This window comes from Pipra filicauda, unplaced genomic scaffold (genome assembly GCF_003945595.2).
Source record: "Pipra filicauda isolate LSUMZ 115617 unplaced genomic scaffold, ASM394559v2 scaffold231_size1239837_pilon, whole genome shotgun sequence".
Taxonomy (NCBI): Eukaryota; Metazoa; Chordata; class Aves; order Passeriformes; family Pipridae; genus Pipra; species Pipra filicauda.
The window spans coordinates 88,373-113,282 of NW_024104345.1; the positions used below are offsets into that span (position 1 = coordinate 88,373).

At 38.3% G+C, this 24,910-nt stretch overlaps 1 protein-coding gene across 3 annotated transcripts in view; it reads right to left on the minus strand.

Moving 5' to 3' along the window:
• CPNE4 (copine 4) overlaps positions 1 to 24,910 on the minus strand; it is a 227,611-nt gene that overhangs the window by 14,849 nt on the left and 187,852 nt on the right. For all 3 annotated transcript variants that reach the window (XM_027748558.2, XM_027748557.2, XM_027748556.2), the window contains exons 12-13: positions 9,368 to 9,422; positions 141 to 192 (exon numbers count right to left, since the gene is read on the minus strand). In XM_027748558.2, coding sequence (XP_027604359.1) covers positions 141 to 192; positions 9,368 to 9,422 — 107 coding nt within the window. The remainder of the gene's footprint in view (positions 1 to 140; positions 193 to 9,367; positions 9,423 to 24,910) is intronic.

The following is a 24,910-nucleotide window of genomic DNA, read 5'->3' on the forward strand; positions in this document are numbered from 1 at the left end:
CTTGGAGCCTGTCAGGTCTGAAATCCTAGCTACTTTCTTTAAAAGACCGCCTTGAATAATACTCAGGTGATACAACAAAAAACATAGTCACATTTTGCACACAGCAAAAATATAGCAATCTGTCCTAATTTGAGCTTTACCTGCACATTCTGGGTTGTCTTCATTGAAATTGATTGCAAAGTCATGAGAGACCTGCAGATATATGGAAAGAAGAGAAGGAGACTGTATTCAGAAAAATTATTGCGTGAAGACTTGTGGTTAAACACCCTTTACATCTTTTCTGTGTTAAACCTGAGATCTTTCAAGCTTTCAGCCATTAAGTGTGAAATACAGTCCCAGCTGGTACTCCCTGCAGAAACAAAGTAGCAAAACTGGAAACAAACATGTCAATAATAACGAAAAAACCCCAAGAAAAAATAGCACAAAGAAAAACTGCCCAAGTACATGATAAATCACATGGTGTCAGGATTGGACTATCAATGCCAGGCACAGAAGAGGCATCTATTGCTGAGGCAATTTAAATGCCAGCTTTCCCTAGCTCAGCATCTCAAACTGTAGGAGAGACAAAGCAGGTTGTGATACAGCACTGACAGCAGAAACCCAGCTCACTTCTGCGTTCTGTCCTCACAGGTGCAAAGAGTTCCTCATTTAAGGCCACAGGAGTACTGGGAAGGTAATTCTCCAGAGATATCAAGGAAATCACCTAGATCCATTGTGAAATGATAGCATAAGAAATGCAAGGAGTCTAAGCTGGCTAAGAAATTAGATTATTTTGGGGGAAAATAAGTAAGAAAAAACCCTGAAGTCTCGTTTTCCCTCAAATTTTGTGAATATTCCAATCTCTCTCTCTCTCACTATGTCTATAATAAAACACGACAGAGCTGTTTTCTAAAAGAAATGACTGTGAATAAAAAAATTGCTTATTTTCTAATAAAGCAATGCCTTGTTTCTTTAGTGCTCTGGGAAAATAATACAAGACTTCTGTATGTCTCAATAATGCAAAGCCCTATAAGTCTCAGGTTACAGACTTCCTCTGTCTATCAGAGATCTGCACTCACAGCACAAATCTTTTGAGGCTGAAACTTTCTTCAGATGCTCTTTTCTGGTTTTAAAGTTTATTTTTGCCTGCATTTTTTTTCCAGATTCCTTTTTGCTTCTTTCTTTGATCACTGAGAAGGTTTGATTCCTTTTAATCTCTTGGGCTCTCAAGCCCAGTCTCTTTTCTGGTTGTCTTAAATTTTCTTGAATGAAGAAACCCAAATTTTGTCTTGCAATGCACAAGGTGTGAATGTGTGTGTGTATATATATACACACATATATATATTTGGCTTCCAAAAAGTGGATATGGCTAGGAGTTTAGCAGACGATTTGAATAATTTAAAATTGAAGTTAGGCATATCACCCCAGATTTAAAGAAGGCATTTATATAGCTAACGGGAATTACACATATTTAAAGCTTTATAGGTCTCTGTAGGACCTTCAAAAGTGCCAACAATCCTAGTGATATGGAAAGCAATTTTACTCCCTGTACGATGGAACCTGGATTATTGGAAGAAAGAGATTTATTTCTTGGATGTTGATATTTTATTTGCTAGTTTACATGACTTGACAACACAGTTTGGAAAGTGATCTATGACTAAGAGGCCTAAAGATCAAATATGTAATTACAGAGAAACTTCTGTGAAACTGAAGTGGTATAAGTTGGCTAATTACTGCCTAAGAGAGTTTCTCACAGAGAAAATGAGTTTCCCCATCATATCCTGGCCTTGCTCACCACAGTGATGCCTACCATTATTGAGAGGTTAAATAAGGCAGTACGTCTACCAAGATGGGAAAGGACTGAAGCAAAAACTAAGAAGTCTGCAGCCACCTCAGCCCAGCCAGGAATTCAGTATGCCTACACCAAGCATCAGTTGACTCTTTGAAGAGGATTTTACATGGGCCATTCAGGCTATCCTATTTGGTCATGGAAGATGAAAGTCACTATTTATGTTCTTCACTGAGCAGGCACAGATGATCAGGGCTGCCAGATACGCTACAGAGGTGCTCCAGAACCCTTCTATCTGGCTGCTCTGGATATCTCCTGGTACACTTTGCCCAGCTGGTATCTGCCAGTCTCATGACCAGCTGCAGGCCAAAGGTAATTGTAGCTGTCAAGAATTGTTATGTGAGTTTTCACTCATTGATATTTTTTGATGTCCAGTAGTCTTTCTTCTTCCTTTAGGCTTTCTGTATTTTGTATTAACTGCATCTCAAAAGCAAGAAAGATGGCAATGCACGTATGCAGGCTGATTCTTCCAACACTGTGCCTCTTCAGTGATTTTATTTTTTTAGTCCAAATACATTTGAAATTATACCTAAAGGAGAATCACAATTCTTTTCCAAACCTATGAATACAGTATTTTAATCTCACATGCAAGCATGGTTTGTATGCTTTTGTTGCCATACCTCTTTCAGGATCACATAATGCAAACAATTTATCTGGTTCAGAGCTATAGCACCCAGGCTGTTATTTAAGAAAAATGTAGACAATGGTTCAGGCCAACAAAGAAAGCCCAAGTCTAGTCAGTGAGTGCAATGATCCAAAAAATAATACTGTCTGAGCAATGGCTGCTATTGTCCTAAAGCAAGTGGCCCTCATTCATTGTCATTCGGAATCACCAAGAACACTGTTAGAAGGTACCTTGAAGGCAGGACAGAAAACACAACAAATGTGCAGAAGCATTAGCTTGTTTCCTATGCTATCTGAGCAATATATCACAATTTAAACAAGATTTAAGTATAATGGAAAGGATAGAAGTTCTTTGAGCAGCTCAGTGATGGCTCACAAACAGGAAATGATCACCCGAGGCAAGCCAACAGCAGATATTTTTAAAACAGAGTTTCTCCAAATGCTTAGAACTCATTCCAACTCTGTTAAGTAAAACCAACTGCGCTTCAACCTTCCCCCATGCTATCTCTCCTGTCGTGGCCAGAATTCAAGGGGGTCTAAACCAGCACAGACTTCAGGCACGTGATGTACTGAAAGCCTCACTGAACTCAGACTGCTACCTGATAGGACTCCATGTAAAGCTCACCCATGTAAGAAGGTGGTTTCTTTTATTAATTTTTTTTAATTAAACATGCAAGGGCTATGTGACTGAAAGGCAAACCATGTTTATGACAGAGGACCAAAAGCTGGTATATACTAAATGGCATCTTTCTGATATTGAATTACACAGCCCTTAGGCACTCCCAGAGCTGATAAACTAATGGGAAAAAGGAGGCAAAAGTGCGAACACCTAAGACACTGAAGACTGGGAAATCCTCGTGGGGAACAAGAAGACACTTGGTTGTTTAGAAGCAGGCATGTTTATATAATTTACTAGGGGGGTTTGTATTATGGATCAATCTAACAGTCAGGAAATCCTGGAATATGTCAAGTCACACAGATACAGAATGACTGTTTTATATTAGTACCTGGCAAGAGAACTTTGCAAACAACTGCAGACCATGGTTTGTGGTAGAAGTCAGCCTCACGATAACGAATATCCTCACAAAACCCTGAGTGTGTCACAAACCCCGGACTAAGTTTCAAGTATGTAGCTCATGCTCTGCTCAGCCCTCCTCCCTTAACATCAATCCATAAAATTAATCCATAAAAGGGAAGGAGAGAGAAATTCTGATGTGCAGAGGTGATTACATGTGATCAGCCTGGTGTTACCTGAGCTGCTGCACAAAACAGCACTCAAAACCTCTAACTAAAGCCATTTACTTGCACTTTGCTACGTATTAATCTTTTCCCTCTGCAGCGCTCCAGATACATTACTTAGCAGGTACCATCATGGATGTGGGATTATTAAACCACAGCTGTCCAGGAACTTCCTGCACCAAGAGCATATTAATTTCCAGATAATTTCTTCAAGGTTTTTAACGAGGAAAATAAGTAGCTCTACCATACATCAAGATGGAGATTACAGTGACAGCATTTCTGAGGATATGACAACTAAATAAACAGTCTAAAATATTTTTGCTAAGGCAGATTATAGAATTGTTCTTTTGCCACTGTATGATGCCTCCATTGTCTGTACCGACAAGCACCTGCAGATTTCCGTCAATGTGATGGCACCCATGAGACTCTTGGAAGAATCATAACCATAGTTCCACAGGCTTATGACCATTTTAGTAAAAAAATCACCTTGATTTAATGTAGCAAGTAACTCATTTCCCTCATAGTGGGATGCAATGAAATACATCCTCATAGCATGGCCCTTGCTAAAAAGCTTTCTAATTAAAGCTGAAAGGAAAGAAGAATTTCCCAATTAATAAGAATTTTTGAAATTTCTTAAAAAAAAAGTCTTCTGGACTCATGTAGAAACCTCAAACTCAAACAAAAACCCTACCTTTGAATCTGACAAATAATACACCTCCAATAATTCATAATGCAAATTGCTGTCAAGCTTTTTGACTACGCAAAATCATTTTATTTAAGTTTTCTTGAAACTTGTTATTCTGTTTTGTCCTCCATATTTTTATAAACCCCTTTACTCTAACTGAATTTCCATTTTTTAAGTAAAAAGCTCATTTTTCATTTATTTTCCAAGTGCTGAATATGGATGCCTGAATTCTGAAAATTAGTAATCCTTTTTCTCCCTCTCTAGATTGCTGAATTCATTTAAATTAACCTCCCTGTCCCAAATATCTCCAGCTTTCCAGAAACCTCTATGGTGATGGTACTAGAACTACTTGACAAACAATCTGACAAATTCAGACGCATTTAGGAATGCTTTCTTAATAATTTAAATAGAGATTGTCAAAAATCCATGAACAATAGATGCACACAAACGTAAATGGCAAGATGCACAATGTTGAACAGTTTTCTGTGAATAAACTGGACACTATTAAGACACTGCCCGTCTGAAAATTAAATATGGAATGCTTGCATATTTTGCAAAAGCTTAAGACACTAACAAATTTAAAGAACTGTTGCTCAAAAGCTATTATTTTCAGAATGCTCATTAATCAAATAGTTTGGGAACTGGACAGCTTCTGTCTCTTGCTAAGATCACATTGTAGAAATTTCTGCTTGGCAAAGCCGAGCCATTTATTTTCCTTTGTAATTGATTTTTGAGCATGCTGCCTAATTTCCATGTCCAAATCCAAGTTATGTGGATAAGGTGACAAACTGTGGTTTCCCCCTTGGTCTGTTACACATCCTTCTATTGTTTCTTTTTTTTGCATACATTTTTGCCCTCAGGCTCCTGAAAAGTTCAGGAATCACAAAGGCCACAGCACTTTTCAAGTCCCTTATCTGTCCAGCAAACCAGACAGTGCAGTTTACAGTTGTGAAGATGCTGTACTGTGTCTGTAACTGTAGTGAGCTTCTCTCCACCACACATTCACAGCACAAGCAGTGAATGAAGCTTTCAGTAAAAATGCAGAAATAATGAGGACTATCTTAAAACAAACTGCAAATTGTTTAGTACTTACTCAGGTGTCAGTCTGCAATACATCTTTAAGAAAGAGGCCAATATGCCAATCAGGGGGCTGACACAATTGGAACTTTCTTTTCATTTTAACAATAAGTTTTGTGATGCTGAGTGGTTTTTCAGCTCTTTTGAGTTCTGCCTGCTAAGAAGTTAGTGTGTGTGGTTAGCTTTCTTTCCTCCTCTTCACTGTGACCTTTCACAGCAGTGTCTGAGTCCATATTATCTACCACCTCTTCACTTTACATCAGACTTCTCAGGCGCTTCTTCTCATTGCAAAAAAAAAAAAACCCAAAATGGGATAGGTTATAGGCACTGCTGTGGAATAACTGGCATGTTCTGCAAGTTTTGTATGATAGAAACTTAAGAGGGGAATATTTCTCTCATGGGTTTACTTAAATCAAGGAGTTGGGTGATGTGTTTGTCAGGCCTTGGGGGAAAAAGATCATATTGCTGAATATTAGACAAAAGATCTCTAGACTGATGAGGAATGATATATATGGCATGTCTGGCTTCCTTCACTCCCACAGATTCCTTATGCCACTAAGAAACTGCTGGTTTTCTTCTAACAGCTGAAGTGTATCATTTGGAGCTCAAATGAGGGAAAATGAAGCCAACATAACAAAGCAGTATGCTCTTGAAATGAAAATTCTGTAGGAAATATATAAAAAACACGGTTTAAAGGTGTACAACCTCAAGAGATTTATGGATAGCCTCTAGAGGTGAATATTGACATTATTCACGAAGAAGTTTTGTTGTTTAGGTTGTATGGAGGTTCTCGTGGTTACTTAGGAACCCGTGGCAGTGGAAATATGTTCTTCTGCAGCCCTAGCAATTTGTTGTCTACTAGAAGAAATAAAAGACCAGATGCTGGAATGCAGAGATAAATGTGCTATGAGCACTAGGGCTGGAGGCTTAAAAGCAGACACATGGTGGGGTCAGAACTTAGAAATTCACATAATGATTCAATCTAAATTTGAAGATGTAAATTATTACAGTAATAACACTGCTCTCCTTTAATGAAATAAAACCTGTAACTGAAAATAGGAAAAGAACATTTGAATAGCACGAGATCTGCAGTGTTGCTGTGGTGTCTATAGTGTTATCATATTTTTGCAACAGAAGAAGCTAAGGAAGAAACTTGTGAGCACTTTTTTCTACAGTCTTTGTTACTTGTAATTATATCAGTTTCTTCTCTGTTTCCTATGCATCTTTGTTGTCTTCCACATCAAACACTAATCATTGGTGACTTTGAATTAACTTTATAACAGTGTAGACTAAATTACTAAAGGATTTTCAGGTTTATTGGTCTTGACTTATTAATGCATCATGATGAGGCTGATTCTTCACTCTTAAGAGGGTGTATTTTTCACTTCAGAAGTGCAGTCAAAGACAAGCAGGGACTCAAAAGTGCTGATATAGTTTATTTTAAGAAACTAGAATTTTATAGACTTTTATGAACTGAGTAGAGTATCACAAGGAGGGACTGAAAAATAGCACAGATAACTGTTAATTCCTCATCCAGTTCCAGTTGAATGTGCCCATGATAGACACCAAGCTGATTATTTGTCCCCATCTGTTGCACAGAAGGGCTAGTCCCCTGCAATGTGGTTCTTATCTTCTTCAAAGTTTTATTACGTTGGTAAGCTGATGTAATGTCATTTTATCTTTGTCATTTTCTGTCACAAGTTTCCATAGCAGAGATTAAAGATGTTCTGGCCTTCATTTGCATCTCCATTTTCTGTGGGACTCATATATGTAAACCATAAGTAAGCAGCCCCATCTTCTGAAGTTTACCCTTACTTTTCCTGAACTTCTCAAAATCTGAAGGGCCTTAGTCATCCATTTTCTTGCTTTGAGAGGTTAGTAACACAGAGACTCTTTAGGACAGCTTGTGCTGTGGGGTAAGACTCTTCATTCAGATGTGGACTACTAAGTTCAGTGCAAGTCTCTGACTTTCGTAAGGGTAGTTGTCAGGAAATTCTGCAAGCACCAATTCTGCCAAAGCAGAAAATCATTTGATGTTGGTGATTGCATGAATATCTGGTTACAGAGACTCCTGAAGTTACTTTCTAGCAAGACATCTGTTTTCCAGCTAACACCTGAGATATGCTCTCACAGTCAGGTGAGGAAGCTGTTGCTGGGGTCTAACAAAACTGGTATATTGCCAATATGCTTGTGTGACCTGAGGCATCAATGCCACCAGCTGATTATTTTGGCTGAGAAGGGCAATTTTGTGCTGTGAACTTTACTATACTTCCATCACGAGCAAAGCAGTGAAAAGACTTCTGCTGGCACAGTAACATCTTCCTCCAAGCAGTCCTTAGATAAGAACGTCTCTCTACAGATGAAAGAATTGTAAGTTTTCCCCCATGCAATGATGGTCACATCGCAGAGGATGGAAAAACCAGCCCCTGGCACACCACCAGGCTGGTATCTTTGTTAAGGACAAACACAATAGTACATATGGCATTGTCAGAGGAGGCCAGTACTGGGCTGAAAGGGCTGTGATGTTGTGACGCACGGTCCAACTCAGTCAACTCTGCTATTCAATCACAGGGAGGGTTGCACATATTCATGGCAAAGGGATGGCAGCTTGAGAAGTAGCTACCGTGTTTCACTAATGTGTCTGGTGGCCTGATCAAGTGTATTCTCCAAAACATTCTCCCTTATATAGCAGAGATGGTTGTCAGCTGCTGCAGTTGGAACAGACATACAACAGACACAGATGTTCTGTGCACATATACCGCATTAAAATCTATTTCAAGGTTCTGGAAGCTGTCTCTGCCTGGTGTTACTTTTGAAGAACACAACAAGGCAAAAGACCTTGTCAGGCACAAACAAGCTTAGAAAGCAATGTTGTAAAGAGATACGTTAACTTACCTTAGACATCTGTTTGCAAGACGTATCAGATTTGCTGCACATCACTGCTGTACTTCTTCTGCAGGTATCAAACCTACAAGCTGTGAGTACTTTTTGGTGCATTTTGTTTCATCTGCTGATTCATGCTGAATGACACAGGATCCCTCTCTGCACAAAAATTCTCATCTGACCAGTGTTTCACCTGCCTGCTCCAGCCACAGCTGAGACACAACTTAGAGCAGGGCACATGGGGATACCGGATGAAGTCTGCATGATCAGAAGTCTAATGCTTTTCTTTTCTAGAGAGGATATGAGTTACAGAACCTCCACCTAGTTTTTGCTTACTTATCTATGCAGAGCTATTCTTCTGCCCAACTACTGCATGTGCAACACAGGATTTGAACTTCTACCTGTTTCTTCTTAGGTCTTTCTCTTTTGGATGCTCCTTCTTTTACTTCACTGTCTTCACTCCAGCCCTACCAGACTGTATATTTATGCTCACAATTGCACCGTCACTGTGGATCACTCTCATTTTGTTTTGTTTACAAATAACACTTCTGTCCAGCATGGATACATGCTCTTGTATTTCTCTTTCTGGCATTGATGACATCCACCGTGACACAGAAACGTGCCACACAGCAAAACTCTTCTAAAGTCTTTATTTTCAGGAAGATGTTAAATGTATTCCTTACAAAGCATGAACACTAGGCTGCTCACTGAATCACATCTTCCAAAAATGGGTTCTGTCAAACCAGGGCTCACAAAGCTTCAAAATATGTTTGACAAGGGTTGTTCAAAAAAGAAGTTCTCCTCTTACTAGACTAGCATTGCCAATACCATGAAATATTTTGGGTGTTAAACAACTATTTTGAGCCTTGCCTTGATTTCTGGTTTCAGCGAGGTATCAATGAGTGAGAAAGCCAGATGAAAGAAAAGGATAGGAGATGCTTCCCCTTGTCCCTATCTTGCACTGAGCCATTTCTCCCTTATTTTGTGCCTCATAAACCAAGGAAACTAGAAAATTACATTTTTGCACCTACTTTGTATTCTGGGGGTATTCTTGCTCCAAATCCAAAGGCTGGGAACATTTTGTCACTGGAAAAGAATAAAAAAAATAGGGTACCGACAGAGAAATGCATATTGTTACAATAATCATTTATTCCTCTGCAAGCATTCATCAGAAATGCAAGTAGCACAACAGTACATAAACAGTTTTTAAGTCAAGAGATGGCAGACTGGAAGGATAATGGATTAGAGAAGTAGGATTGCGTGCTGAACAGATGGGGGAGTTATTTGGGAGATTTTTCAGGTGAACCCCTAGTATTTTTGGGAAGTTAAAATCATTTCAAGAATACCGAGGGATCAAGATATTTTGCACTTCTCCCACAAATGCAATAACAGGTCTTTATAACCCACTCTTTTGTATTACCTGGCTGCAGCAAGAGAGTCTGTTGTTTGAACAGCCTGTAAAAACATTTATTTCATATTAATATGGATGCGCTCCCTCAGCTCAGAAAACGGGTCTAGTGAAGAGATGACTCTGATTAAAAGTGTTTGCAAATTTGGGTTCTTACAGTTGTCCAGTTGACAAAAGAGACGTCCTAAAATGTCTGAAAGGGGCAATTTCATGCTCCCAAACCTGCAGGCTTTCACTTGTCTCTTACTGTTCCACTAAAACATAAGATTATTTTACTTAGGCATAGATTGACTAATAACCTAGCAGAATGCTGTGGCATGATCAGTTTTCTTTCAGACAGTACAGTGAGGTTATTCTACCCCAGTCAGATCTGCAGAGACAAAAATACCTTATTCAGAGAACCTGGAAACTTCAAGGCTGTTGTTAATACCCTTTCAGCAATGCAATGTCTCACACAGCCCACGTGCTGCCTCTTCCCAGATGGCAAAGTGGAAAACAACAAGCTGCAAGGGATGTCTGGTCCCTGAGTCAGCAAAGCACTTGATCACATACTTGAGGTTAACAATTCAAACATATGCTTAAATCCAGACACATCCTGAAGTCCCACTGAAGTCACCGAACTGTACTCCAGTGCTCTGATGAATCAAGCCCCTCAGAGTTTTATCCCAGTCTGCTTACTGGGTTTCAGGGCCCTTGGAAAAGTTGAGTTCCAACTGCCATTATTAGCACTTCTGAAAATTCTCAAGAGAGGCTAGCAGCTTCATTTTCTTTGTGTAGTTCAAGACAAGGGCACTCCAAGTATCAACTGAACAATTCACATCCCAGACATACTCAAAAAAGATAATAGAATGCGTTAAATTTGCTCGGTTATTCTGTCTGGCATAGGCTGTTGAAGGTACCATGGTATTTCTGATATAAGCTAAAGAAAAATGGAAGGGTTCAAAAGAAAGCAGAACTCAGTGTGTGTGTCTCCCCACTGAAGTTAGAGTAACCATGAGATACAGAAATATTCACCATCTCATTGGGAAACAGTGATGACAGTTATCTGATGGTTTAGCTCTCAAAATTGTTGTTCTTGTTACAAAATGTAGTTGCTGCATAAATTTTGGGAGCACAGTTCTGTGTACCATATGTTACACAGTGTGACAATGGATCTTGCAAAGGAAGACTAACATCATTTGCATGGTAATGAAACATTTTTTTCCCAAGAGATGTCAGAAAAGAAGTAGCTGCTGACATTTGATGCTAACCACCTGCTGATAGCATTCTCTCTGATTAAACACTCCTGGAAGTGGGGAAGCCCTTATAAATAGATGTGGAGAATTCAGCCACACACTTAGAGGGAAAAAAATAAGAAGCCATTAGAAAAGAATCTAAGGGGAGAAAAAAAAATCTTGGTTTACATCAATGATTGAGCATGGTTGGATTAGAAAATCAAACCCTGTGGAGCTGCAGTTAATTGATTCGGGGCAAAAGTAAACAAAGACTAAAAAGGAATTTCACTTAGGTATTCAATAAAGCAATCCAAAAAGCTAATGTTGGCAACAGTTACACAACTGCTGTAGGGGAGATGCCTAAACCCATACACTGCCTGCATTTTTACTGCAATGTTTCTCAAGTGTAAACGTGTATAGGCACTTGTATCTGCGGCTCCATCTCCTGCTCTGCAGCAATTCAGAGACAGTGATAAATGATATCTCCAAGCAGCTGGGATTCTCCTTCTGGTGGCGAGACTCCCACATTCCCAGTGACACGGTGGCACAGCCCCACTGTTATTCTGCAGCCAGAATACCTTACCTCCACAGTCAGGACACTTTATGTTTGAACCTCCCATATCTCCTTTTTGAACAAGTGCTAGTTATTGCAACCACTGCCTTGTGAAACAGTAAAGCTTGATCCTGCACACCATCAAAATTGGGTTCCACATAGCTGCTTTTCAGAGGGAAGTGCATGAACTCTGGAGAGGAGGGGTATCCTTGGGTCTACTCCTGTGCTTAGTACTTTCTGTTGCCTCACTTAGAATAGCTCCATGTTCTCCTTAGGAAGCTCCTAAATTTCCTGAATTTAGGTACATACCTCTGGTAATCTGATTCAAGCTGCTGGGACCAAGGAATTAACTTTCATGTGTTCCCAGAGCTTGATCTTTAAGGCAAGAAGGGGACCTTTTGACACCCATGACACCGCTTGCATAAAAAAGATCATAATGTTATTCCTGGACCACACCTCAAAATTTGCAGCTTTCAGAGTAAGAATAAAATTTTAGTGTATGCAAAACTTTTCCTTCTATCACCCAGAACAAAGTGTTTAGCTAATATAAAGGTCTCACTCTTTAGCAATTTAACAGTTTAAGGCTTAGTGATATTTTACAAAATAACCCCCTCTTAATCTTCCCATCCACCCCTAACCTTATCATAACCCAGCAGATGAGCCTGCTGCCCTCATCCTGCTTGTCCTGCACTGCTGAGACACAGCAGGGAAAAAGTGACCCAGAAGAGCAGACAAGGGCTCTTTCACTTCTAGAACAGTCTTTTATTCTAGAGGTGTGACAGAGCTGCTCTAACAGACCTTAGGCTATCATGGCAGTGTGCAGCAGAAAGCAAAGTAGTTGCCCAGCTTCTGGAAGCTGTGTCAAGGGTTAGGCCATCCAAGGACTGAAACTACAGTCAGAAAATGAAGAGAAGTTTTCCTCCTGTCTCAAGGGTGAATTGCATGCATCAGAGACTCCTAGCCTGGCATTTCAGTAGGAAAGGGATCTGCTCTAATGACTTTTCTTCCTTTGTAATTTAAACTAATTCAAAAGAAAAGTGAGAACCAGTTTTCTTTTTCCTTTGTATTGCTTGCTCAGGCATTTGGGCTTCATTTATAGTAGGAAATAGGCCTGGGACCCTGGCTGAAGTACTGTGAGGGCCATAGACATGGTCTGCTAGCACTCTCCCTGGTGCAGTGCTGGCTTCTGCCAACCAGCAGCCCCAGAGACTTCCCAGGGACAGCACTGGGTCCAGCTGTGCTTGAGACTGCTCTCAAATGCAGTTTGGGCACCACCAGTTTGTGCTGAGGGACGAAAGATGAGATACAAGGACATGGGCAGTGTCATGTCCTCGGCCTTAGGCCACCTCAGGATATTTGACTTGTTTTGTTTAAAGTTAGCCAGAGAGTCCTTGGCCCATGAAAGGAAACTGCCTGCACTGTCCTGCTGGAGGCAGACTGCTAAAGAGACAGAACAGGAGTGAAACACAGAAGTGAAAAAACAAGCTGGTTCTATAGAAGCTGAAAGTCACAAATTCAAGAAAGAAAAAGAGGATTGTGACTTGGCAGAATCTTTACAAAAATATTCTGTTACATCTACTTCACATTTTATATTGTTCTTTGTTTTACATAAGTTCCCTTGAAAATTTAAACCTGGCATAATTTTCAAAAAGATGAAGTGCTTGACATGAAGATCAAAAAAGAAAAAGCATCCAACTCTGACTTTTATACCTGGTTATATAAGAGCCATGAGTAGTCATGCAAGCACAGATGTATATGGCTTCTGGTACTTCTTCCAGTCAGACAGGCATATATTCCTGAAAGATACTTAAGAGTGAGCAGATCTATGTTATACCCTAAAGGAAAAATCAGGGAGAGAGTTCAGGTTCAGTATTCATATTGATAAATGTGAATTAATGCACACAGAAATGAATTGTCAGGACTCCAAGACTGCAGTCTTCTGAACAGAAATACGACCTGTTCGAAAAAAGTCCCTCAGTAACCTCAACTATAACTTAGCACATAGCAGAAAATGATTTCTGAAAATATCCCATATTATCCTTTTGGGACATTGCTTAGTTTTAGTCACCCATCCCTCAAGCTACCTAGTGGAAACAGAGGAAGCACAATGACAAATCAATACACTAATAGGCGCAGAGACAAGAGAGATTTCAGTGAGCTGTACTGCACATACAGGAAAAAAGATGAATAGAGGAAATACTAAGGTTTTGTAAATTGGTAAAAGTGATACAGATAATGATACCATTTTCTGTTTCACTAGGAAGCACAGTGTCACTGGAAGGTAAGAAATATGTTTATAATAAAGATAAGAAGGCAAAATAAAGAACATTTCAAAATCTTGTCTCATTAACCACTGGTGCCCTCTGACATGTAGTATTATTGAAACCTGGATATTAGGTTTATTCTGAAAAGGATTTGCTATTGCTAGTAATGAGGAGGAACAAACTCTTCCACTGGGTCAAATAATTAGCCACTCGCTCATTAGAGACATTTTGGAACTTCCTGAGAAGCTGCAGGCGTAGATGATGCTTGAGATATTCACCAGCGTGGCAATACCTCTATTTAAAGAGGAAAACGAGGGCCGCCAGGACTCTATTCTGTGGAAATGAGTACCTTTTAAAAATTGAAATTGGGAATCTGAGTTCTTATTTTTATGGAGTAAATATAGGAGGGAAAAAGACCTAAGCCATTCTATATGCCATTAATTCATTCTGAAAGATAAACTTCTAGCTAGCTACTTACACAAGTTGTTTGGGACTATTTTCAACTGGTGCTCATGAAAGGCCTTTGGTATGTAATAGTTGTGCTTACCTTTATCCTCTTGAAGTCAATGCAGAAATTTGTATGGATGCTACTTAACTGACCTTGGAAACCATCAGCATGAAAACCTGCTCACTTTATGCTAGAACAACATAGTAACACTAGCAGTACTAATGATGCAATGAATGGGGGGAAAAGGGAAAAACTTGGAGTGGGGAGAAAGAAACACTAAGAATCCATTTTTAGTTGCAAATGTCTGAGCATCTTAAATTTACAGGTCTTTGAAATTCTTCCAAGGAAAATATCTGACTAGAATCCCTGGATGTTAAGCTGTCACTTGTAATTTTGGTTTTGGGTCAGATCAGAATTTTCAGGGAAATATTTTAAAAGTGCTATGCTGGATGCAGCAAAATCAATTATTATGCCTTTCATTTTCAATTCCAGTCTTAAAAGAATAAACTGTAGATCTGCTCTGCTCGACATACTTTTCCCATGATGAGATAATTTTCCTCTATTAGAAAGAAATTTCAAATTGACAAAATAAAAGAGAAGTATGTGTTACACATGTCATTGAAAAAAGTGTGAATGTAAGGAAGGGGAGAAGGAGGGGGAAGGGGCAGAGGAAAAGGAAGAGAGGGAGAACAAAGAGGAAAGGAAAAGAAAAAGGAGTAAACAGCAAATGCCACAAACAAAACCGAGTCCTCTCTAAACTCAGTTAAAATTGTAATCTTTCATGCTCAGAGAGTGAACTGGAAGAATATGAGCTGAATTAAGTGTTCCTTTTCTAAAGCATATGAATGAATAATGTTCCTGAGTGTATTATTTAGTACTTATCTGAGAAGGGCTTGATGCCAGCAAATTCTGAATCATAACAGCTTACAGGGATTAACAGCAGTTCCAAAGAAAATACAGAAATCATCTGAAATATTTAAACATTTTCAGTTCCTGCTTTGCAAGCAGAGCTAGGTAAATAACAGACATGATCTGTGTGATGGTAGGGGGATTGCAACTAGATGATCTTCAAGGTCCCCTGCCACACAGGCTATTCTATGATTCTATGATCAAATAGGGCTAAATAAAATCATTTCAGTGGAAGGGACCAGTGCCCATCCACTTCACCACTTGCAGTCTTGCATAGCCACTTGTGCTCCTCCAGGATGGGTTGGGGGCAGAGCCAGGCTGTGGTCCAACTCTCAGGCTGCTGCAGTCAGAGCCAGAAGGACCACAAGAGTTCAGCAGCAGCATTTGCACCTCCTAATGTGTATTCCTCCCTGAGGGATTGCGGATTGCTCTTCTGTCCCCACATATTCACTGTGTGGTTATGCCTGGTTCGATACAACCACATCTCTGGTTATAGCCAGGTTACTGCGTGTTTAATCAAACTCGCTCTGTACTTAACATGGTTTGGCATTCAGTTCATAATGCACAGTTATTTTTAAATGGAGCAGCAAGCAAGAGCTGATTATCATACATCTTATTCACAAAAGAGAGCTGGAAGCATGCAAATCAAGGGTAAATCACTGCAACACTTACATTGTTTGGTCTGTCACAGGGATGCTACATAATCGTGTGCAAAATCCTGACATTAAAATTCACTCACTATCTTTAATTACAGCCCTCAGGCGTCTTAGGGGAGCTGGAATCTGCTGAATACTGAGAAATAGATACTGTCATGTAATTGGGTTTCAAAAAAATGAGGGAATGCCTGTCTCACCAACCAGGGAAATAGTTAATGAAGCAAGGGAATACAAATTCCCTGAAGCTAACCACCAAAAGGCATCAACTCATGAAATAACTAACAAAGCCAAATCCAGGTAGAATGGGTTTAACCTTCCCTTTGTTAATATTAAAAGAATTGCAAAAGAAGCTCTGCAAGGTAAAAATACCAGTGAACTCAGAAATTACTAGGCTGGGAAAAAGTCAATAGCCACAGAAAAAAAAAGTCATCAGAGCTTGAGGGAGGAGTAGGTTAAGCAAAATGAAATGGCAGCAATATCTATCACTTGCCAGAAGGATAGCCTAATAAAATGACATATTCAGGAAGGTGAGACAAAATGTCAACCTTCCCTGCAAGATGACAAATAAATTGCAATGACCTGATTTATGCCTACATGAATGACCCAGTAAAATGCATCTTGAAAAAGAAATGAGACTTTATTACTGGGAATAAACTAGGGAAGGGGATGCTGCCAGAGGCTACAGTGATATATTTAACTTCTCAAACCAGGCAGTTTTCAGACAGTCTTCTGTATTTAAGGGGTTGCACATATGTCCCAGTACCTTCCAAAATTCCTAACTCTGTAGGGAATTGCTTATCCGTGGGATCATACATGGAAAATTGGGCCATCACTGAAAAGGTCATTCTCACACAAACTGCAATTTCAGATGTTTAAAACTTGACAGATCTTGAAGACAACACTGCAGGCAGCAGGCTGAATTCCATCACATAAGGTACAGATCGTGAAGAACTCCAAACTGAACAGTGATGGGGCCCTGCCCTCTTGAAAGACGAGTGTGGCTTACACTCAGCAACCACGAGAACAAAAGCTTTGCCATGTAGGCATATAATTTTGTTCTTTTTTACAAATTACATTGAAAAGGGTTGGTCAGAGACCTTCCTCTGCAACAATTTTCTATCAGAAAATATCTATTTATAAGGGGCGTGCTGGAAAGAGGGCAATACAGGACTGCGTTGGCATATGTATACAGAGAGTTGTGGGGAGAGGAATTTCTCATCAAATGCTCTCAACATACAAATGAGCTTCCTAGGATAAGCAGGACAAAACTGTTATAGAGATTATACTGTGATTTAATGTGATCAAATGAGCTGTTGATGAAATTTTATCAAAATCAGAATGACATTAAGTCAAAATGAATAACAATACCTACACAAGTTAAAGAAGTACCATAAGTGAAGTATACCGATGACTAAACATTCAACTAGGCATCACTGGATATGCAGGAGGAAATGGGCTACTATCCTCTATTCTGATAATTTGGAATCTCATATCAAGGTTAGTTTCACAATAATTTGGAGGGAATAGTAAGATAATAAACGGAATCTAATCTGCAAGAATAGCCTGGCTTTAACTGAGAGCAATTGGACTCACAAATATCCTGTTAAGGTCAACTCAGGAAAAAGGTGTTGGCTTTCTGTAAAGGAGAAAACTTGCATGAGAAGACTTAGAACATGGTGTTCATTTACCCCACAGATGGGTTTCCAAGTGTGAATAATTTGCTTCACAGCTCTATGTTAATATAATGGAGTGGGTGACTAGAATAGTTATATCCTTCATAATGCAAGGAGGAAACTCACGCTTCTGAAATTGTGGAAATGGTTGCATTGACTGAAGATGTACTAGATCAGTATCAAATGGTATCAGTGAAAATGACAAGAGAAATTGTTCGTTTATGCACATCTACTTATTATTTACAGATGTCTAGTCTTTACAGCAGTAGGTGGCATGAAATTTTTGCAGGGTATTATACTTCACATCATTTTCTTCAGAAAGGAATTTTGACAGAGAAATCCCAACAGTACCAGTCTGCACAGCTGTAGAAAAGTGTCAAGTACTGCACAGACCAATGCTCTTCCTCAGAGGAGATTTCAACATGAATTGAGAAATAGTAAAGACTGCATGGAAAAGCCATGTTCAGATTTTGATGTATCTGCCAGCTGACAGAATGCAGCAGAGGTCCCAGAAAAGCATTTGGAGGAAACTGCAGCTAAGCAGTTTCTTAGCAAAAGAAACTTGGGAGGGACTGCTTGTGACTGGTGCACTGGCATAAGAACTGAGTTCCTGGAAGAAGAGGCACCACAAAGAAGATGAAAAGATGAAAATTTCACAATGGAAAAGGTAGAGCTGTAAGAATTGACAGTATCTGCCCAGATAAAGGGCCTGCAGGTAAATACATACACACACACACTGTTACGAAGTCATCCCCCCAACATCGTTATGATTCTTGGTATAAAAAGTGGTGATTGTAGAAACCCCTGTGTGGCAGTAGTCTGCAAATACAGGTTTTGCATAGCCAAATACGGACTATGTTTTTGTATATATTATATAATTGTGCCAATCTAGGTCCTCAGTCATTAAATACAAGGATTTTCAATCCAGTTTGATGACTGAAAGTATTAGCAATTCCTTTTCACCAGTGAAGTTCTAGTCCTGGGTTATCCAAACACTTCAGAATATGTTTACCCACATCTGAGCTTATTGATAAACATAAGCCACAAGTTTTTCTGTACAGGTTACTGTTTTTCTATTTTTATTCTCTTGTATGTCTATGCAAATTTGGTCCTACTAAAGCACTAAATAAAAGGGTTCATGTCTTTTCCCTCAAGGTTTTTAAACTTGTTTAGATATGCTAATCAGCTTTTTTGCTTAACAGCCTCCAGAAAGGTTGTTTCTTTAATTAAAGTGATAAAGGCAGATATTAATAATTAAGCATATTTTTATTTATTGATCTGCATGAGTAGATAAAATTTTAACATCTCTACATTCTAACAGCTCTGTGTAGGGATTTCATGAAATATTTAATGTCACATATAGTGCCAGTTATTCCGTGCATCATTCTTTTGCCCCAGTTTTAATTAACTACTACTATACCACTATCTCAATCAAAGCAAGTTTCTGCTTTTCTCCTTGTGTCAGGAAAAACTGTCTCAAGGTATTTAATACAGATCCTTCCTGCCATGGTAACTTTCTGAGTCTTCATCCACAAACCCAGACATGGCTTCAGGATGAAATGACGTGTTAAGTAATTCTTGGGGATGAGGCTCTAATTACTAAAGCAAACAACAAGCTGTAAACTCTGGAATCTCTTTTGTAACCACAGTATTTAAGTATGGACTGATACTTGTATTTGGGACTGATGCACTGATTTATATATGACTTCCATAACATGTACTGCATTTCACACACCTTGTCCTATTTCTCCTCCCTAACTGCCCTCTGCTGGTACCTCAGAAAATGTGTTTGTGGGACAGCTGGACCTTTCACTGGACTTGCGTTTCATCACTTCTTGGATCTACACTGAAAGGGATGTGCTGGACTGGGAATCTTTGACTTTCTATTTTCTCCTTTCATTTTTTTCCCCTTCTAAATTTTCAAGTGCACTTTACTGCACGAGGGAAGGAAGGTCTCACATACAGTTTTCAATCACAGTGAACGTACTTGCTTAGGCCTAAAATATAAAGAAGAAATCCTACAGAGCAGTCTTTGCATCTACTCAGCAACTGCTGCAATTCATTGTTTGCAGAAGCTAATGTTGCAACTCAGACTGACTTCAGATTCTTCGTATCTTTCGTGGAATGTGGCCCAGTTTCTAAATTTTATATTCCGAAGTATTTTGTAGAGCTCTACACATAAATAATTTCTGCCCTTTGCAGGAATAATGTATTCTTTGCTCATTAGTGGCCTTTGCGGAGGTTGCTAGTCAAGTGTGTTTTACACAAGCAGTTTATTTGCTAACATATGATCTCAGTGTGAATGTCAGTTTCGAGGAGCTACTTGAGGATTTAGAGTTAAAGAGGTTATTTCCCTAAATGAAAAAAGTATCAGGAAACATAATTTATCTTCCATGTGTTTCAAGGGCCCTTTAACTGAAGAAAAATCTACAGTACCATCAAGAGTGAATAAAAAAAATAGGAATTTAAAATAATTAAAAACTAACTTTTGAAATAGATTTTGAATACAAGTAAGATGAAGACCAATTCTATTACATGATTTTACAAAACTATGTGGCCAAACATATGGAATCACGAGTTGAGTGCTTAGATCAGAATGGGCATGGCCTATCAAGAATGGAAAGTTCCACAAATAACTAATGCAGTAGATGCTTAAAAGTGTTTGATAAAATACACCTAACCTTTGTCTTTTTCAAGGTATGAGTATTTCTTTGACTACACAAAAGCTGATTCTCACATGTTTGTGAATGCTTTTTATTAATCCAATGAAGAACTCTAAATGTATGCACAAACATAAAACTATGTCTAAAAAAAATCATTAAAATCATCCAGGTAAATGGGAGGCACTGAGCATTTGGGTGTGAGGTGAACAATTAACAAAAAAGTTCAAATTCAGTAAAACTCTCAATTCCATCTCAGTGCCACCTGTATTTTGCATAATTCCTCAGTATTCGCTTGAGTCAGACTTTATTCAATGGGATTAGATAATAAGCTCTAGTGTCTTGATGAATCAGAAGTTTTAATACAAAGATAAATATTTAATGTAATATAATGAGATTCGTAATAAGCACAAGCAAAAGAAAAGCTACTAACTGCAGAAATCAGATTTCAAAGTCAGGAGCAGATTTGCAAGTCCTGCCATGGGCTTCTCCCACAATATCATAATTAAAACCTGTAATAATGTAAGATCATTTAGGAAGTATTTCAGCCTTTAGCATTGTGTACATGTAAAGCATTTATTCTTACAAACAAGCTATTTACAGTCCCACTCCAGACCTTTTTCCTTTGACGGAAACAGTAATCACTGCAGAATGAAAGATGAGCTACACTCATGGTTAGTTGCTTGTATTCCAGCAGTGGTAAAACAAATCATTAAGATCAAAGGACCAGCCATTTCAATAAACTGTACACTGTTGTTATTGTGACATATGGCTTTGTTCTGCCAGAGGGAAGGTATAAAACAGCACAAAAGAGAAATCAATTTTTTTTACTCAATGGCTCAGTGTTAACAACAAATATTATATAAGTATATATAATTCCTATATGTTATATGCATACCTATATATTAATACACAGTGGAACTCTAGTTGTATATACAAAGAGGGAGGTCAGGTCCTGACTTGCAGTTAGGACATGGCCAGACCTTATGCTGGGACACAGTGGAAAGTAAGTGCTCCCTGACTCCCCAGTTTATTCATAGGCTTCTCTGGCTTACAAAACGGTGTTGTTGTTCCATGCTGAGCAGGGGACCATTTTATGATTCAAATGAAAAGTATATGGGGAAGAGCTGCCATGGAGAATAGGACACATTCAAAATTATTATTATGTAACTTGGAGAGTTTCATGTCTTTTGTAAGCTTTTGGTCACAGTTCTTTTATTTCAGCTGATGAATGAGTTTGCTTTTCCTCATATCTGGGTATTCAACCAGTAAAGATGCATGTCATCTACCTTTTGAAAACAGCCTTCTCTTGAAGGGGCCTCCACCAGGCTCCAAAACAAATGGCCAAAACCATTGTTCAGAGTTGTTGAAGGTTAGAAGCTCCAAGCCAGCACAAAGAGTGAGATGTAACCTCATCTGCCTTAAGTACACTCGCTAACTCATTGTTCAAAACATGTAGAGTGAATATATGCATATTTAGTAGTGATCAACTGATTTTTCAGGATCCTGGCTAAGCTGATATTCCTGATCACCAGAAATCATTTGATTTGACTTCTGACCCAGAGAACTCAATACAGAAATTACCAAGGTAAAAAATAAATATGAAATGATCCTTTAAACATCAAACACTTCAGTGCCCTGTGATTTTCATAATTTTCACCTGTTTCTCTATGCTAGAAAACGGTGGAGTAGACTTGCACAGTTTGAAGGTAAAATTATACCAGTGATATAATTTTTAATATAAAAGAAAGCTTCTGAAAATGTTTAAATAGAAACATGTATTTTTCACTTATTGCTTCATGAGGTCATGTTTAAACATTCATGAGTCATTTATCTTAAAATAAATTCTTCTTCACGGACCTGTCTGATTATTTTACCAAATATTTTCAATAAGTTTTTAATGTGTTTTCCCCTTTCCAGTATTTCTAACTACATGTTAGAACCTAATTTCTTAAAACTAATGAATGTTCCTCCTTCCATTATGATCCCTTGCTGCTGTTGCTTAGCCACTGATTACATCACCTAGACACTTTATCTTCTCTTTTATGAAAACTGTTGTTATAGCCTGAAACAATTCCACCATATAGATAAAGCATTAAGTATTTTGTGCAGGTGAATAGCTCTTCCATTTCCCATACCATTATCAGATTGGCCTATTCCTATAGGACTGCAGCATTTCTACAGTCAGGATATAATCAACATCTCTTTCTCATTCTCTGAATATTGCTGATAAAAGAATGAATCTTATTCCTTCACGCTTAGCTAGGCAAAACGGTGCTATTTATTTAACTGTTTCAGGAATCTCTGAACCATACAGATAAACTGGCTTTGGATGAGCAGGGTTTATTCCACTGTATCCAGGGATGTGAGGCAGCACTTAATTTGGAGCATTAATTACTTAGATACATTATATTGTGCTGATATGTACAGAAACATAAATTATGAGAAGACTTGGCTTGATTGACAGAAATAACTAGATTATATATAAAGAAAAAATATGCATTTTGAGTACTGAGTCTTGAGTATTACTTGCCAATCTGATTCCTCCCAAAATACAAATAAATTGAATGTTTCCAATCAAAGAAGTACTTTAATTAATAACCACAGGCCCCTTTTTATTTTTTTTTTCAAATTTAAAAAAGCAGTCTGTTGGTATATAAGTAGCAAAAGTACTAAAGTACTTAACACTGTACAGCTGTGCTACTGGAATGCAAAAAGCATTACAAACAACAGATTTTACTTCATTCAACTATTCTTTCATTTGATTCAAATATATTAATCCTGAGACCCAGTGAAAACCACTCCATTTTCCTTGGTTTGGATTGAAATCAGCCAGTTCCACCTATCTGAGATATCTGATGGGTATAAAACTTCAGGTAAGAGCACTGCCATCTGTGTGGTCTTATATTTTAATCTTACTAAAGACATGCCACGCCATGCAACTGATTGCACTCTGGCTCTAAACAGCCCTTAGGTTAAGCAAGTCCTTCTTTTCACCTCTGGCTGATCTTAATCTGGAACAGAAATCCTGCTCCATTATTTGAAGCACAACTGGACTCACTGGAGCAGTTATGGATCTGTGCCACATTTCAGATTTTTACTGATATTTTTATACTTTTTTAATTGCATATATAAAAGATTTGTTTTGTAGGTCATATGTGTTCATACATCTTAAGGCTGCCAGTCAACACTATGAAGTCCAATACAGAACTTGTAGATCATTTTTGTGAAGGTCTGCTCCTCTTAATTTCTTTCCTTCTTTTGAAAAATTTTAAGTTCTCATTTCCAATTTGCTGGATTCAAAATGTGCAAGTATAAAGAAAAGGTCCTTACGTGAAGTTTTGATCAGAAAGCACTGACTATGTTGAATCAGCTTGTCCATGGGAATATATTTATAGTGTCACAACTTGAGAACTTGTACAGGTCAAATACATGCCAGAAAGGTGACATTTCCCAAGGGAAAGAACTTCTGACTTTTGTTCAGCCCTAGTCCATAGCTCATACAGCCTTAGTTGTGCTGATTAGCATCAATAGGCATTTTCTGCAGCACAATAGAACAGAATGATGCTGATGATTTCATTTAAAAAATAACTGACTATTATTTTTTTCTACTGATTGAAATATATTGAGAGAAGAATTCTGATTTGAGGTTAATATTTCTGTATAGGAAGGACCGTGCCACTTAACTATTAACTAAAAAATACACCTTAAGTGATAAAATAAAAAATTCTGTGTGAATAAACCAGCCCATTTTATTCCTTTCCCTTTTTTGAAGTATATTAATCTCTGAATTATTGCTAATAATTACTAAATTCCCACATAGTTACTGGGGAATTATCAGCTCGCAATAAAATATTGATTTTCTTGGACTTATTGACTAAGTTTGACCATCAAATTCTTACAGGAATTGTATCAGGATAACATTTTCCTTATTATTCTTTGAGAAGACATCTCATTACCATGCAAATGGAAGTGCCTTTGAGCAGACTAATTGGTATATGTGACATGTAAAAGACTGAAGTCACTCCACAATTTTTACAGAAAGTATAACTGAAATTTGACTGCAAATACCATTGTTTTCTTGAGATTTGGTATTTACACATAGCAAAGTGGGGGGTGGATATCTATTACATATGCAAAGATTAGAAAGAATAGTTGTGTAAGATACTATGTCTCACCACCAGAGAAAGAACATTTAAGGAAATGCATTTGGTAATTAGATAATTAATACGCAATTAATTTGATAGAAGCAGGCAGCCTATTTGAAAGCAACAGAAGTATATAATGTAATCAAAGCATATTTGGTCCAATTCCCTGCATTTGTTCATTTATTTAAAGGCATGTTTTGTACACACATTATCACTACCTTTTAATATTTATTTTAGAAGAGAGTGTAATAGTCAACAGGCCAGAACACTGAAAAAGACCATGTGTTTACTTCCAAGAATAGACATGGTCTGTAAGCAGTTTAGGCAGCTTCAAATTCAGTTTCGGACACAACTTCTCAGGAGCACTGTTCTGTAGGATGGGATACAAACAGACTACCAAGTGTATCAGAAAGGATGCTACCAGCATCTGTGACACAGTCTTCAAGTTGATAAACTTGAAGACATAGACACAGAAAAATCCACTCCAACATGTAGTTTTAGCATGTGAATACAAACGTGAACCTTAACGCACAAATCAGCCAAACTGCCAAGAACTGTGCCTTTCTTTATCATGAAGCTAATCTAAACTTACTGTCACTCTCAAAAGCAGGTTAAGCTAGACTAATCTTTCTGATGTGCAG